Source organism: Henckelia pumila, unplaced genomic scaffold (genome assembly GCF_033568475.1).
Source record: "Henckelia pumila isolate YLH828 unplaced genomic scaffold, ASM3356847v2 CTG_517:::fragment_1, whole genome shotgun sequence".
NCBI lineage: Eukaryota > Viridiplantae > Streptophyta > Magnoliopsida > Lamiales > Gesneriaceae > Henckelia > Henckelia pumila.
Genome location: NW_027331853.1, coordinates 23,776 through 41,673, shown reverse-complemented (window position 1 = coordinate 41,673; position 17,898 = coordinate 23,776). Strand labels below are relative to the sequence as shown.

The following is a 17,898-nucleotide window of genomic DNA, read 5'->3' as shown; positions in this document are numbered from 1 at the left end:
AAACTATATATATATATATATATATATATAGGGCTATTATTGAAGGCTGAATTGTTGGTGCTAATGGATTTGTTCCTTCAAAAACAAAACATTCGTTACCCCAATGATATTCTTTAGTGGCCATTTTTGGTTATTATTTAGTGGCTTTTGTCAACCTTCCCTGCAAATTGTGTGTTCTGAAATTAACAAGTTGGTTTGTTTCCAAAAGGTGGAACAAAATAACCTCGTTGAAAGTTGAAGCTTAATGATCGATCAAGCAGAAAACAAGATCATTTAAATTAAACCATCATGGGGAAAATATATCCTTATTATTACATCAAACTCATTTGCCAAAGATGGCTATTTACAATCTACTCTTCTTGACCGGCCCCATCTCCTTTGTCTTGGATCTTAGAACATGTTTCTGTATTTTCCCCGTGGCCGTTTTTGGCAATGGTCCAAATATCACTGATTTTGGAACCCAATACGCAGGCATATTTGTTCGACTGAACTTCATTATATCATCAGCTAACATCTGCTTATCAGAAGCATCAGCATCTTCCTTGAGCGTCACAAATGCACAAGGTGATTCACCCCACTGCTCATCCGGCCTGGCCACCACCGACACTTCGAATATTGCAGGGTGCTGATACAGAATATTTTCTACCTCCACGCTACTAATGTTTTCTCCACCTGATATAATTATGTCCTTTGATCTGTCTTTGATTTCTATGTACCCATCGGGATGCTTCACACCGATGTCACCAGAATGAAACCAACCACCGTCAAAAGCTTCTCGATTTGCTTCGGGGTTTTTAAGATAGCCCTTCATCACAACATTCCCCCTGAACACAATTTCTCCCACAACTTTGCCATCCGCATGTACAGGAGTCATGCTTTTCGTGTCGATGACATCCAAGCCTTCTAGCCCCACGTATCGGACACCTTGCCTGGAATTCAATCGTGTTTGTTCTACCGGTGATAGTGAATCCCACTCGGGCTTCCATGCACAAACGGCGGAGGGGCCGTATGTTTCAGAAAGACCATAAGTGTGAGTGACTCGAAATCCTCTTTGGGACATTGCCAGAAGAACAGAAGGAGGTGGTGTAGCACCAGCTGTCATTACATGGACAACACGAGGAAGGGGAAGAATGGACTCATTTTCGGGTGCATTAGCAATAGTATTGAGAACCACTGGCGCCGCACAGAAATGGGTCACTCCAAGATTAGCTATAGCTGAATAAACGCCTTTAGCAGTAACCTAGACACACAGAACAGAAGAGAGATTAGCAGACAAAAACATTTCCTTTTTTTGAATGCGAAAAATTCATTCATTCATTCAATAATTAGAGGAAGTTGAAAACAAGTTCATGAGATCTCCAACCAAACAAAAGGGCTAGCATAGAAACCCGCCTGGAGCAATAGAATAGCTTTACATGGAGTAATAATTCCGTAACATCAGCAAGCATAGGTGAAGACTAAAAGCTATATCACATAAGCATTTTATATGCATAAATTAATTACCTGTCTAAGGCATATGCTTGTACCGAAAAGTGCCGCAAGAGTCCACGGAAAACACCAACCATTACAGTGGAACATGGGCAAAGTCCACAAGTAAACAGCTCCTTCCCCCATTCCCCATACGATTACATTACTCAAAGCCATAAGGTAAGCCCCTCTATGGTACAACACCACCCCTTTAGGACTAGCTGTGGTGCCAGAAGTATAACCCAGAGAAATGCTCTGCCACTCGTCCTCTGGTGGTTTCCAAGAAAATTCAGGGTCACCAGATTCCAAGAAATCCTCGTATTCCACTGCCCCTTTTCTGAGTGCATGTTGGAGTGGCTTTGGGTCACAGTTTTTATCAGCTGCAACGATCATAATCGGAAGCTTAAAATTGTCCTTACTACTTTTATCATCCTTTATGATGGACAATGCTTCCTCTGCCAAGGTATAGAATTCTTGATCCACGATTATAGCAGCGGATCGAGAATGTCCAAGGAGAAAAGCAATTGTTTGTGCATTCAGACGAATATTGACTGCATTCAGTACAGCCCCAGACATTGGAACTCAAAAATGAGCTTCATATAAGGCTGGAACGTTGGGTGCAATTACAGCTACCTGAATATTAATTAAATATATATATATATATTTCAAAATTCCACCAAAAAACAAGAAATAAAAGCAAGCTTTTCACTTACTGTGCAACCAACGGTGACGCCTCTGTTGGTGAGGGCCGATGCCATCTGACAACAACGCTTGTAGGTCTGGAGCCACGTGAAAGACAAGGATCCATGGATCACGGATTTCTGGGTTGGATTCACGGTGGCAGCCCGATCCAAGAACCCGAGCGGCGTCAAAGCGGTGTAATTAGCACTGTTCTTGGGTAGTTGGTCGATATCATTCTCCGCCATCGATTGATTTGATCTGATCGAATGAAAAATATTGGTATGTGTTATGGAAATGAGTGGAAGGTTTCCAAGTTGCTCTTTTTGCTGTGGGACGGACAGGTGGACTTGAGTTGCCACCTCTTGAAATAATTCTTTATGTATCATAATGTTATCTATTTTTTTTTTATTTTTGAGAAAGCTATGTATTTGTTTTGAGTAACACTCATGTGAAACAGTTTCACGGATCTATGCTCGTGAGATGGGCTACCCACCACAAGTATCAAATTACCCGATCCATTGTCTACGGTGGAATTCGGATCTTAATTCGGCCAAAATCAGTAAAACATGATTTTTTCTTCTATTCTCATTTCTCACGGCCAAGTTTTTCCTCTCCCAAAAAGGATCGATCATCTTTTGATCGGGCGATTCTAGCTGGATTCAACGCTGCTCTCTCCACCATTGCCGCTTATCTTTGCAGCGCAGGTGATTCTTTGCTGCAAAACTGATTATGGATTTATAAAATTGAGATTTTTTTATCTGTTTGTGGATTTAGTTGTTTTTTTTTTGGGACTTTTTGTATGGACACGGGTTTTGGTTTTTGCTGGTGAATTGCTACCAATTCTTGTTTTGTTCTGATTTTCACTGATTTTACATAATTTCCATAATCATATTTCAGATGCCGTGGGATCTGAATATTGGCTTTTTGATGTTGTTAGAGTTTATCTTTTAGATGTTCGAATGATGTGCACTTGAGTTATGATATTGAATGTTTGCTTCTAATTTTTCACATCTCCTATGTTTTTGTAATTTGAACTTTTGGGTTTGTTTTGTTTAAGAGTGGCATGCATCATGTGTTTTGAACGGAATCTTCGTCTATACGATGTGGATAAACGTGAGCTAAGATTAGAAGCTCAGACGGATGGGGAAGCTCTTCTTGATTGTTGTTTTGAGAGTAAGGCGAGGGCTGTCTCTGCTAATTCTGATGGTTCCATTCTCAGGTTTGTGCATTGATAATTTATAGACGATATTAAAATACACAATTGAATTTAATTTAATAACACAATTATCGAGTCAAGTTTTAACCCAAAACAATTTTTTAAAAAATGATGACTCCAAAACACACATCCTATGTTTGGAAAAAGTTTATCTTCTTCGTCAATATATTTTCTATCTCTCTCCATCGTTTTCTTTCTTCATCTTTCAACCAAGTCTTCTGTTTCTTTTCTTCTCACCATTGTCGCCGCTTATCGTCACCTTACTCCTCCGTCTGTGATCGGTTTTCGAAAGTAATTATATATTTGTAAATCCAGCATAAGCTTTCTTTTCATACCACTTTTGCGAAGAAATATCGCAACTTAAAATTCGGTCATGGCTCGTCTTGTTAGGATTCAGTAGGATCAACAGTTCAAAAAACACAACTCTAATTCCTGAATCGATCTTAGTTATCACAACCGCAAGTAACAAGAAAGATCACTCCATGATAAACCAACAAGAACAATAGCCTAGATCACAACACTCAATGAAAAGAGCAAGAAAGTAAGACGACACCGATATTTACGTGGTTCGGCTATAAACGAGCCTACATCCACGGGAGGCTTCCCTTCCACTATTTCCAAACAAATCTGATACAAGAATGCCGCAAAAAATATCAACCAGAAAGTTTATGATTACAGATTTAAATCAACAACAAGTTTCAGAGCTCTATTCTACTACTTTGATGCATGTTTATCCCTCTGTAATTCCAGCTCCTTTCTAATCTCTCAGCTGCTCTTGAATCACTATTCTTACTCGAATACTCGAAAATTCGAAGTGAATGTATGTATATTGAATCTGTCTTGGATCTACACTTTGTACCAGAAACCCTTCCTTTTATATTTTTTATACCATTGAGCTGCTTCAACAATTTTCTTTTAACGGAAACTGTTTACGAACCTATTGGATTTGGGCCTAACTAATTCTTGGCCAGAAAACTAGATGCGGCCCACGTCCAAAAAAATTGAGTCATTTCCCATGACCAAGCCCAAACTGATGTGTTTGTTTGAGATCCAATATACCAGACACTTTCCTTCACTTCTTGTGCGATTCCAGCCTTTTACCGCTTCTTCCACCGCCGGTCTTCGGTGCTTTAAACTTTGCTTCGACTTTGGAGTATTTGAGGTTCGATTTATAGGCTGTACGGTTAGTAGATTTTAACCATTTGGTAAAATATTTGATGTTTGTTGTATATTTGACTGTAGGAATGAACTTTACGATGACTTGAGGTAAAGAATGAATTTTCAAATATTTATATCTTAGGGATTTTTGAAGTATCGAGTAGTATGAATTAAGTATCGGATAGTTTGCTGCCTTAGAATTGTTAAATATAATTGTTGGAAATCATTATGAAAAATTTTGATATAAAATGCGATGTTCGGAAATTTAGGAACATTGATATCTTGAATATTAGTTCCGCGTTATTTAAAGATAAAAATAATATTTGTGACGAATTAAGCTAGAAACCATTGTTTTATATTTTGATTGAATATTGAGATTTTATAAATTTAAGTGCCTAAATAGTTGAAGTTGGAACTTTAATTGAATTTAAATGATTGTGAAATTTTTATATCATAATAAAACCAATTAAATTTAATATTCAAGTGATTTGTCTGAGTTGACATTACCAAGATTTTCTCGATGATTTAAATGATTTGTAATTTTTTGGTTGAGGTACATAGAGATATGAAAATATATCTAACAGAGGCATGTGACGATGTATATATGATTTATCTGCAATTTTGTTGATTTATGTGATATTATATGATGACTCGCATATTATCAGTTGGTAATTGATATGCAAAACAATATAAAATGTATATTTTTTGTCCATACACATTTTTATTTTAGTTAGAGATATCGATACCACCAAACATATCAATTGATAATTTCTGTCATTGAGATCAAATTATATATCGATTGAGATATGTTATATGATAATATATTGTGTCGCTAAGATGTTTGGACACCTCAATCCCGTCTAGTTTAGGTAGTCGCTGGCATCGAGAGTGGAGCCATATCTTTAGACACGGTCCATTGAGGCACGAATAAACTCAAGCATGTTATGTATGATATATAAAGAATTTGATTTATATGATATCATGATATCTTGTACCTGTTCATGCATTGCATTCATGCGTGATATCATTGCGTTTTAATGTCATATATGGCTCCATTGCATAATTTGCATTATCGTGTCTTTTGTGCATGGACATGACAGGTGACACAAGTGATTTGACTTTAGATGCTTGAAAGGAAGCATCAGGAAGTACCAGAGCTCTATAAGAGTGAATTCTGTCATTTTTAGGTGCATACCATGTCGTGGTGTTGTCTCTTAGATATTATATGTATTTATTTGGAGTTATACTTTTACTAAGAATGTCCCGAGTAGTTATATTCTATATGTAGAGTGTTTAAAACGATTGTATTATGTTATTATCTAGACTTGTCGACTCTATGATATTTTTGGTTTATTTATGTTGTGATTGTGCATGCGGAACTTGTTTATATGTTTGTGTTTGTTGAGGGCGATTGTTGATTCTTTGTCCTATTTACTGAGAAGTCATGTAGAAATTTTTATAAGTTCAAAACCAAATTTTTAACTCACTTTTCACTGTTTATTAATTAATTAAGATCGTGTGTAAATAAAGTGTGATTAATATGACGGGTGATGCGAACATGGTTGGCTCGCATGATGATCAAGCTGCTAAGCATGTGAGGGATCCGTTGGAGCTGCCACAAAGACCAATGACGAGAGGTCGAAGCAAGAGATTCAAGGAAACACTCCAAGGAATGTTTGCAAGCGTGGTACCGATTCTTGAAAGTGTTGAGGAGCATGAGAATCAAGTTGGAAGATGTTTTAACATGATTCGAGTGCATGAAGATCAAGGAGACAAGATATGCTCGAGACCGCCTGAAATCAGCTCCCGGAAGATCCTGGACCTGCCCAGGGTCCGTGCCACATCAGTGTGGTGGCTGGGTCCATGCCATGAGAATACATAATCGTGTTTTTTAGTTTCGAATCATCGTGGGCACACGGAACTACGTCCGGACCCTTATCCAGGGACCGTGCACACACAAAGTGCGGCGTGTTTGTGCGTGTTTGGTGAATTTTGTTATTTTTTATGTTTATTTCCTATTTTTGAGAGTTTGAGAGCTTTAGGAAACTATATTTTTGCATGCTTTGCGTTATCTTTTACCTTTCAAAGTTGTAAACAATAAAACACTAGATTGATTCATTATTCAATAGCATTATTCAGATTATTGAAATTTCTATCAAAATTCTATCTAGAATTTTATTGAAACTTTTGTTTTGCCAAAAATCAAACTTATCAAAGTTTAACAACTTTGTGGTGTTTGTCGATTGTTCTTCACCGTGGATTGTCAAAGAAAATTTCTTTGAAGATTCCCTTGAATCACAATTGTTTTTCGTGATTATTTGTTACTAGTTTCTTTTAAACAAGGGGTGAATATCCAAATTTTTACATATTTCAAAGATCGGAAAAAAAACTTTGATTCTTTTTGTTACTGAATTGATGGCTCGATTCTTTCTTATAATTGTGTTTGCTATTCATGCCATTAAATATTCATATCATTTGGTATCAAGAGCAAATGTTTTGAGACAAGTAAGTATCGTTTCAATGTCTTTGATTCTTCTTCGTTCTTCGTTCTTCGTTCTTCTATTGAGTCTATTCTTTGTTGAATTTCTGTGTCGTTTCTGTCCATATTGTCGTCCAAGTTTTGTTTCTTGTGCTACAAATTATCAAAAACAAAAAACCAAAAAAAAACCAAAAAAAATTAAAGAGAATCTTAAAAAAAAAAAGAAAAAATAACTTGTGGTCAATCTTTTTTTTTTTTTTTTTGTCTTTGTTTATCCTTGGGTGCAAAGTCTATTCCAATTTCCATGGTCATTTTTCTTGTTTTAATGCGGTCTACGTGAATCAATTTATAAGTGTCTACACGTTTTAAACTTGTGAGTTTGATACACAAAAGACCACAAAGCATAAGCCCTTTAATATATTTGAGTGAACAAAAAAAAGAGTGTGAGTGAATTCTCTTGGAAGTGACTTGTGAAAATTTGGGTGAGAAAATTTTTTATTATTAACCGTTTCTTGCAGGTATATGACTGATAAAAATTCATATAAAGAAGGAGGAGCAGGTTCGAACCTAGGATTTTCCAACGTTCAATTTGAAACATTAGAAAGGATAATGAGGGCCGAGTTAGAGCCAATACGTGAGAGGGTAAGTATGCTTGAAGGTATTGGGAGTGGGAGTGGGAGTGGGAGTGGGAGTAAGACTAAAAATAGGAAAATTGAGGATGATTACAATGTTGGTGGAGATGATGAGAGTTTTAATGAGAACTGGGAGAGGGAAAAGAGAAATCATGGGTTTGGTAGAGGGAAGAGAGAAGCGGTACGTGGGATATACTGATGAGGGTTGAGAGGATGGAAATATTAGTAGTATTAAGATGAAAATCTCTTCATTTCATGGGAAATCAAATCCCGAAGCATACATGAGTGGGAAAAGAGGGTAGAGCTTGTGTTTGATTGTCACCACTATTCCGAGCTTAAAAATGTTAGGTTGACGGTAGTTGAATTTGTGGATTATGTCTTTATTTGGTGGGATCAACTTGTTAATACTAGGAGGAGATGTGGTGAGAGGTATATTGAGAATTGGGATGAGATGAAGAGGGTTATGAGAAAGAGGTTTGTGTCTAATCACTACTATCGTGAGATGTTCAGGCGGTTGCAGAATTTGAAGCAAGTTTCGAGGAGCGTAGAAGATTATTATAAGGAGTTGGAAACTACTATGATTAGAACTAATATTGAGGAGGACAATGAGGCGACCATGGCTCGATTTTTATGTGGTTTGAGCAGAGAGATTCAAGACCAGGTGGAGCTCCGGCACTGTTTGTGGGGACCTCGGGTGCTAATCTAATTTTACAGGGCAATTAATAACTAGAGAAATATTCAATCAGAATATTAGTTTACTGAATAATCAAATAAATAATACAGGATATTTGGCAACGCAAAACCTTACATTTGGCGATGCAAAAACACGTCGCTAAAAGATTTTTTTTTTTAAAGACACGGACCTCGGTCCGGACCCTGCATGGACCAAAGCACGGGGTCCGTGCCTCCTCTGGATCTAGGTCCGTGCTCAAGGCTGAAATCAAAAATGAAGGAATTGCAAGGCAGAGTCCACCCGGACCCTTACACAGACCTTGACACGGGGTCCGTGCCCTGTATTAAAAATTCTGAACTTAAGCTTTTCAAGTCTGAAAAATGATATAATCTATCATATAAGCTTTTCAACATGAATCTACGTAATTGACATTCATTTAAACATCAATCTACATATCTGTAATACTTGAATTCTCAAGTATAAATCAATACTCGACAACAACATATACAAAGGTGCTTGTTATTCTAACATATTTACCACATTAAAGACTACATGTCATCTGCTTAAAAACACAAGTCTCCACTTCTAATCTTTCAATCTCGTGCAATACAAGCCATTTCTGACTTGATCATACCCCAACCTGATGCAATGCACACATACAAACAAAGCAACAGCCGGATAACTCCGGTGAGAATATAATTCTCAGTATGAAAGACATGCATATACACTCTATAAGCATATTGAATCTATATGCTATAATAATTCTAAATTATCAAAAACATGTAACAACATGTAATCATAGAAATCTACTTTATTCTTAAATTCTTAACACATAGCTATTCATCTAAAGTAATAGCTTATCAAGCATATCAATACATTCATTTCCAGAATGACATCTCAAAACATGCTAGCATTTATAACTGCATATTCTAAACCATAGAAATCTCTAGGTTAATGCATAAATGCAATGTATGTGTCAAGGAATAGGCTATCAAATCTGATATCAATAAATCATAGTTCTGGATCCCAGGGAAATAAAATATTTAACCGACCACCGACTCTCCCAATCGAGGTGGTGTTAAATATCTCAATTCCCCTGACTTTGGTGCAACTATAGTGAGTCATATAGCTCTGAAAGTAAATCCATATTCCGTGCCATGAGTCATTTGACTCTGAAGTAAATCTATATTTCATGCCACTCAACTACAGTTCTCCAAACGTCATCTGCACTCTAGGCCTTTCAGCCCTCTGTGCTTATCAAGGTAGGGTTCAAGATGAATGCAACATAATCTATATGCAGTAATACTGTAAAACATCTTGAACACTTAAATTACTTAATCAAGCCAATCAATAACAAACAACAATTCATATGAAAGCATATAAACACTTAAGTATGTGATTTTAGGAAAACTCAAAAACCACCACGTTCTCGAGTTTTTCTACCTGGCGAGAATAATGTCGATTCATACCTTTCATCGCGATTCAAACATCTTGAATCTGTAAAAACTCTTGCAAATGCTGATCAACCTTAAACTAGCCAAATCGGTCATACAATTCTGCTCATTTCAATCAGAGCTACTTGAAGGTATTTTTTTTGATTCAACTTCAATACTTCAAGTCATTCGAACTCGAACTCGTCAATTCGAATTCAATATATTCACATTCAATTCTGAAATAAAGCATAAACAAGCTCAATACAATCTTCCAATCTTAATCAATGCATCTTTCATGCTTATACAATTCAAAACGTGATAATACAACCGAAATTCAAGTCAGCGGCATAACGGTCCCGAACTGAAATTCCAAAAGCATATACATTATCTTCTCAATCATCTAAACATAATATCAACTTCAATTCTTCAACACAATTTCGAAATCCAAAGCCCCAAAATTCAGATTTTCAAAAATTCTTTAAAAATTCTAAAACATTTCCAAACGACGATCTTTTCTCGATCCGCCTTAGATATGCTATCGTCGTATATACTAAAACACGTTTATACAATCAAATATTAATTCTAACAACAACTTAAAATTCAAGCATGTTAAAACTTCATTAAACTTACGTCAAAACGTAGTACTTGGAGCTGTGATCGCAAATATATGATCAATCGAAAATTCTATCGGGCGGATCAATTTTTATCGAGCTTTGGAAAAGTTGAAAATGGCGTTCAATGGGTTTCTGAAATTCCCCTTCCTCTTCTGATGGTTACACGTGAATTGAGTGGAAAATTGTGTCAATTTTGATATATATTGTCCTAATTGCAATTTAGTCCCTGAATTCTTCAGTAATTGCAATTTGGTCCTCGGCCAATATTTTAATTCAATTTCAATCCTAAATAATTTAAAAATGTTAGAATGTAATTTTAAACTCTAAAAATTATTAAATTAAATATTCTCGGATTAAAATTAAATCATTTCGGATCTCATCGCATTTTAGTCCTTGAACTGCTCAATATTCGCAAATTGGTCCTTGCCCGTATTTCATCCTCAAATTAAATTCTTGTTATTTATAATCTTGGAATTTACATCTTAAATTCCATAAATATCAATTTAAATATTTTAAATCTTTTAATATAAGAATTTTGGATATTAAAATCTTAAAATCCGAAAAATCCTCAAATTAAATATTTTTGACCCGAAATTGAAATCTCTAATTTTCATAAATTCTTAAATTCATATTTTCACTCTTATTCGGAATTTAACTCTTAAATCCCGTCATTAAGAACTTAATATTTTCGGGCCTTACAATTCCTACCCTCTAAGGAATGATTTCGTCCTCGAAATCGCATTCGATCTTACTGCTGATTCTCGTAAGCTGTATAGCTAACGGAATTAATACTTACTTCAATTCTCTGAGCTTTAGATATTTATTCTGATATCTTTTCTTCAACCGTATCTTAATCTTCTTTCTGATTGCTTCTGCAATCATATCTATTCTCATGAACATATAATCACTGAGTCAACTTATATCTAAGTTGCTCTTTCTCGTGATCTAACTCTACATAAGTTAGTCGGCTTCTATTAAAATCTTATCTGCTTCGGTTTTATCTGAATTGAATGCACATACATATTCTAGCTGATATTCTTCAGCCAATGTATATGGATAAAAATTCATCTATCTGACAATTCAAGATTGAGTATTAATCAATAAGCTAGATCAAATACTCACAGGGATCAATTATTATTTCACTTATGTAATCTCTTTCTGAAATGATGCTCGGGAAAAGAACCTCTTTTCTGATCATTATGTTCAGGCTTCAAAATCTATATCTATTGCTCATTTACTAACTCTGTTTATGCTGCTCTGTTCTTATTCTGTTCAAATCAATCTTCACATTCTCTGTCTTTTCTTGACTCATATCTGGTCTGATACCTGATACTTCTGAAATATCATTTCCATATAAAGACAATTCTGTTTTTTTTTATCAATCAATCATCAAAATATTGTCTCTATATCTATCAAATAGCTGTCACAGGAATTATGGTAATCAAGTGGCACATAATCAATCAATTAGTACCGAATCTAGTACTATAGATCTGAGCATATCCTCGAAAATCTGGATACTCACATCTGATAGTCCACTAATCAGATGATGGTATAATGAAATATCATACAACCAAACACTCAGAACATCTGACAATCAATTCCACAATCTAGAAAACAAATCTAAAGTATCTATCTCGACAATAGATTTCAATAATTCCTGTAATCTGATCATCTTGCTAACTTCGTAACAGGTAAATTTTTATGATTGTAACATGTCTAATACAACATATTCTTGAATCTGTCGAAATCTACTACAATATAAATCGCAAAATCATGACGATTTGAGTAGATTCGAACTCAAATCTTTCGAAAAGTTGATATTCTTTCAACTCTTATGTTACTAATCTGTTACAGAAAACACTTGGGTTCTTCTTTTCTGCTTTTTTTACTGGAATTTTAGTATTGGTAATGTCAATTTTGTCGTATCTGCTTTCATTTCTGTCACCAATACTAATTTTCAAGTAATGACTACATGTAAGTCATACATGTGTAGACAACTGAATGGATATTAAATATGTTGTCATATGCCTCTTTCAAAATCTGATATTCCATATCTAGAATATCTGGCATACTCAAACGATTATTCATCGTAAAATTCATCTGTTCTGATCTGCTGTCTTGTCTCATATCTTAATCTAGCATTCTCAATCGAATTTTCATTGCTTGATCTAATATCCATGTTGCTTTCATCCTTCCAAACCAATCGAGTTTAGCTTGGATTTCAACAATTTTGATTGTTTGAGCATCTGTCTAGAAACTCAAGCGCAAACATACAACAAGTACAGATCTGTACTCAATCAATCAAGCAATTATCTAAAACCCATAATTCTTGCTGATGGTCTGACTTTGAATTTCTATCAGTTACGAGCCAAATACTTCAAGATACACTGAATAGACACATCAAATAATCAATAATTCTCAAATTTCAAATCAAAGGAACTCGCTCAAGTCAAGGTCACCCAAAATCAAATATTCTGAATGACAAAATCTGCACAGTGAAAACAACTCACTTGCATATCAAAACTTAAAGCGAGTAAATCAAATCAGACTCTAGCAAAGGAATAAGAGTCAATCAAAATCGATCGAGGTCGAATACAAAAACCTCAGAATCAATATCATGAAATTCAAGAATCGTGATTTCTATGATAGAATAGCTTCAGCAAAATTGAAGAAAAAGCTCTACTGTAACTGATTTTTCTTATTCTCTATTGATATGAGTTTATCTATAACTTTCTGCATGGCAATAGTCGAATATCATCTTTTCGACATAATTCACTGTCATAGAATTCATAATCAATTCGGTACTAGAATAATTCTGTGCTAATCAATATTCTGCTGTTTTTGGAGTTCTTCAGTTCAAGTAGTGCTTTTCTATACGAGTTGTCATAAGCTTTTCGTACTAGACACCACTCTATATAGAACTGCATTCATATCGTAGAAAGGTCGGAATATGTCATGGAACTATTTCTGTACATTCTAACCACTGACATATCTGTCAATTCTAGGTTAATTCTATACTAGTTCAGTATATCGACTAGAATTCTTCCGACATTCTTCCACTTTAATCTTTATATAACCAGTACCGAAATAACAAAAAATCTAATTTCTGAAACTCATATCTTAACTATTGCTTAATCAATGCACAGATTCAATCAGCTGTTAACTGGTACTCAGTTATTGCATTACTATCTATAATGCATGCTAGCTTAATACCCAAGTCGTATATTATCACATTCAATCTTATTTCCTCAATTCTGTATTTTATCTGTTATGTCTCATCTGCCAAATATTTTCCATCTACTCAAAGGCAAAGACTCAGCACATACAATTAATTAAAGGCTCAACAGATAAGATTGTAGCATAACAAATCATTGATCTATGAATGTATGCTATGAAATCAAGATATAAGCAGATTAATTAAATTACTCAATTACCTGCAATCTCATTATCTGGTGCAACTTGAGTCCAATATTCTGTACTTGCTTATTGCCTATAAAATTATCTACCATTCGAATGTTCTCTTGATCTATTTCAGCTAGGGGAACTATCCTCATATTCTTCATATGCTGGCTTTTAAGTTGAATCGATCTTTGCTGCTGTTGTCACTATCTCTTGCTTCATAGCTATACTGCTATGAAATATGTAGTGAAGGTGCTGATCATAGTTGTCGCAACTACAGAGGCGTGAATAAAATTCAACTCTACCTCGTACTACCGGTTTGTGGTTTCTTTGTTCTGTCATTGGCTTCCATGAACTCATTCAAGTGGCTATGCTTCTGTTTGGAAAATTCTGCTTTGCTATCTTTTCTACTACTTACAGAAAAAAATAATTCTGTTTACTTACCTGCCAAACCATTTCAATACGTCTGCTCTTCCATCAGTTCTTCTGTCAAATTCACCAACTTCTTGCTAAGCCATGGAGTTAATAGAAAATCAGGCTGGTTCTATGTTCATCTGAATATTCTTCACTTGAACAACTGATCCAGCTTTTCAACTCAACCCCTTTCTAGACATAGCATATTCTGTATCTTTCTGAGTTGGTGATTAATAACTTTGGAGTTGTTCAACTAACATACTCCTCAGTTCAATCATCATATCGATCGGCTCAAAAACTTACCTCAACACTGTTCTGTTCTGTCTGCGGTTCTGTTTTGTCTGAGGTTCTCATGCTATCTGCACAATCTGTCTTATTCGATAACAGAAGCAATATATATTGCAGAGATTCTAAAATACAATTTCAGTATAACATACATATAATCTCATGCTTCTGAATAGAACACATACTTGCAAATTCTCATGCTTTTCAAATAATACATGCTTACAACGAATTCACTTATTCTGATGAATTCAAAAAATCAGGCATACATATCAGCATATAAGGATGTAATTCTCATCTCAGTAAAGCAAGCAGTGTTCAATTAAGCAATCATAGTCGCATACAATTCTGTAAAGCAAGTAAAGCATACTCATGCAATACTATAAATGCATGCGACTCAATCTACCTTGCTCAACTTCTATTTTAATCCAAGACTTTACGCTCTGATACCACCTGTTGTGGGGACCTCGGGTGCTAATCTAATTTTACAGGGTGATTAATAACTAGAGAAATATTCAATCTGAATATTAGTCTACTGAATAATCAAATAAATAATACAGGACATTTGGCGACGCAAAACCTTACATTTGGTGACGCAAACACACGTCGCTAAAAAATTTTTTTATTTTTTTTTAAAAGACACGGACCTCGGTCCGGACCCTACACGGACCAAGGCACGGGGTCCGTGCCTTCTCTGGACCTGGGTCCGTGCTCAAGGCTAAAATAAAAAATGAAGGAATTGCAAGGCAGAGTCCACCCGGACCCTTACACAGACCTTGACACGGGGTTCGTGCCCTGTATTAAAAATTCAGAACTTAAGCTTTTCAAGTCTGAAAAATGATATAATCTATCATATAAGCTTTTCAACATGAATCTACGTAATTGACATGCATTTAAACATCAATCTACATATCTGTAATACATGAATTCTAAGTATAAATCAATACTCGACAACAACATATACAAAGGTGCTTGTTATTCTAACATGTTTACCACATTAAAGACTACATGTCATCTGCTTAAAAACCCGAGTCTCCACTTCTAATCTTTCAATCTCGTGCAATCCAAGCCATTTCTGACTTGATCATACCCCAACCTGATGCAATGCACACATACAAACAAAGCAACAGCCGGATAACTTCGGTGAGAATATAATTCTCAGTATGAAAGACATGCATATACACTCTATATGCATATTGAATCTATATGCTATAATAATTCTAAATTATCAAAAACATGTAACAACATGTAATCATAGAAATCTACTTTATTCTTAAATTCTTAACACATAGCTATTCATCTAGAGCAATAGCTTATCAAGCATATCAATACATTCATTTCCAAAATGACATCTCAAAACATGCTAGCATTTATAACTGCATATTCTAAACCATAGAAATCTCTAGGTTAATGCATAAATGCAATGCATGTGTCAAGGAATAGGCTATCAAATATGATATCAATAAATCATAGTTCTGGGATCCCGGGGAAATAAAATCTTTAACCAACCACCGACTCTCCCAATCGAGGTGGTGTTAAATATCTCAATTCCCCTGACTTTGGTGCAACTATAGTGAGTCATCTAGATCTGAAGGTAAATCCATATTCCGTTCCATAAGTCATTTGACTCTGGAATTAAATCTACATTTCACGCCACTCAACTACAGTTCTCCAAACGTCATCTGCACTCTAGGCCATTCAGTCCTCTGTGCTTATCAAGGTAGGGTTCAAGATGAATGCAACATAATCTATATGCAGTAATACTGTAAAACATCTTGAACACTTAAATTATTTAATCAAGCCAAGCAATAACAAACAACAATTCATATGAAAGCATATAAAACTTAAGTATGTGATTTTAGAAAAACTAAAAAACCACCACGTTCTCGAGTTGTTCTACCTAGCGAGAATAATTTTGATTCATACCTTCCATCGCGATTCAAACATCTTGAATCTGTAAACACTCTTGCAAATGGTGATCAACCTTAAACTAGCCAAATCGGTCATACAATTCTGCTCATTTCAATCAGTGCTACTTGAAGGTATTTTTGATTCAACTTCAATACTTCAAGTCATTCGAACTCGAACTCATCAATTCGAATTCGATATATTCACATTAAATTCTGAAATAAAGCATAAACAAGCTCAATACAATCTTCCAATCTTAATCAATGCCTCTTTCATGCTTATATAAGTCAAAACGTGATAATACAACCGAAATTCAAGTTGGTGGCATAACGGTCCCGAACTGAAATTCCAAAAGCATATACATTATCTTCTCAATCATCTAAACATAATATCAACTTCAATTCTTCAACACAATTTCGAAATCCAAAGCCCCAAAATTCAGATTTTCGAAAATTCTTTAAAAATTCTAAAATATGTCCAAACGACGATCTTTTCTCGACCCGTCTTAGATATGCTTTCGTCGTATATACTAAAACACGTTTATACAATCAAATATTAATTCTAACAACAACTTAAAATTCAAACATGGTAGAACTTCATCAAACATGGTAGAACTTCATAAAACTTACGTCAAAACTTAGCAATCAGAGCTGTGATCGCAAATATATGATCAATCAGAAATTCTACCGGGCGGATCAATTTTTATCGAGCTTTGGAAAGGTTGAAAATGGCGTTCAATGGGTTTCTGAAATTCCCCTTCCTCTTCTGATGGTTACACGTGAATTGAGTGGAAAATTGTGTCAATTTTGATATATATTGGCCTAATTGCAATTTAGTCTCTGAATTCTTCAGTAATTGCAATTTGGTGCTCGACCAATCTTTTAATTCAATTTCAATCCTAAATAATTTAAGAATGTTTGAATTTATTCTAAACTCTAAAAATTCTCAAATTAAATATTTTCGAATTAAATTATATCATTTCGGACGTCATCGCATTTTAGTCCTTGAACTGCTCAATATTCGCAAATTGGTCCTTGCCCGTATTTCATTCTCAAATTAAATCCTTGATATTTATAATCTTGGAATTTACATCTTAAATTCCATAAATATCAATTTAAATATTTTTAATCTTCTAATTTAAGAATTTCGGATATTAAAATCTTAAAATCCAAAAAATCCTCAAATTAAATATTTTTGACCCGAAATTGAAATCTCTAATTTCCATAAATTCTTAAATTCATCTTTTAACTCTTATTCGGAATTTAACTCTTAAATTCCGTCATTAAGAACTTAATATTTTCGGGCCTTACAGTTTTGATCTGGATGAGATGGTGCAGACTGCTATGAAAGTAAAGCAACAACTTAAAAGGAGAGGAGTTGGTCGAACCACTTTAGCTGGAGGTTCTTCTAATTCTTGGCGTCCAAACGTTGCAAAACGAGAGGATGGAAAGATGGTGTCCAAGCCAAAAATCGACACCAAGCAAGAGACACCTAAGCAAGGAGCACAAGATAAATCTGAAACTCCTATTAATAGTTCTAGAG

The 17,898-nt window shown here is 35.0% G+C and overlaps 1 protein-coding gene and 1 long non-coding RNA gene across 2 annotated transcripts; one reads left to right on the top strand and one right to left on the bottom strand.

The window, feature by feature from the left end:
• Positions 1 to 299: 299 nt before the first annotated feature.
• Positions 300 to 2,292, bottom strand: LOC140872963 (acetate--CoA ligase CCL3-like). Its single transcript, XM_073275904.1, has 3 exons — positions 2,181 to 2,292; positions 1,504 to 2,100; positions 300 to 1,240 (listed from the first exon to the last, which is right to left on the bottom strand). Exons 2-3 carry the CDS (start codon positions 2,041 to 2,043, stop codon positions 344 to 346), a joined length of 1,437 nt encoding a protein of 478 aa, XP_073132005.1. The 5' UTR covers positions 2,044 to 2,100; positions 2,181 to 2,292; the 3' UTR covers positions 300 to 343.
• A 324-nt stretch (positions 2,293 to 2,616) lies between these two features.
• Positions 2,617 to 6,019, top strand: LOC140872961 (uncharacterized). Its single transcript, XR_012147949.1, has 3 exons — positions 2,617 to 2,852; positions 3,206 to 3,367; positions 5,623 to 6,019. It is a non-coding gene; the product is annotated as an uncharacterized lncRNA (long non-coding RNA).
• The last annotated feature ends 11,879 nt before the right edge of the window (positions 6,020 to 17,898 follow it).

What these genes read in the sequence shown, in the direction of transcription:
- LOC140872963 (XM_073275904.1), bottom strand. Translation starts at nt 2,043, where the DNA reads ATGTCTGGGGCTGTACTGAATGCAGTCAATATTCGTCTGAATGCACAA. An exon ending in CAAGCATATGCCTTAGACAG is followed by an intron (nt 1,241 to 1,503) that starts GTAATTAATTTA and finishes CTGTGTGTCTAG; the next exon opens with GTTACTGCTAAAGGCGTTTA.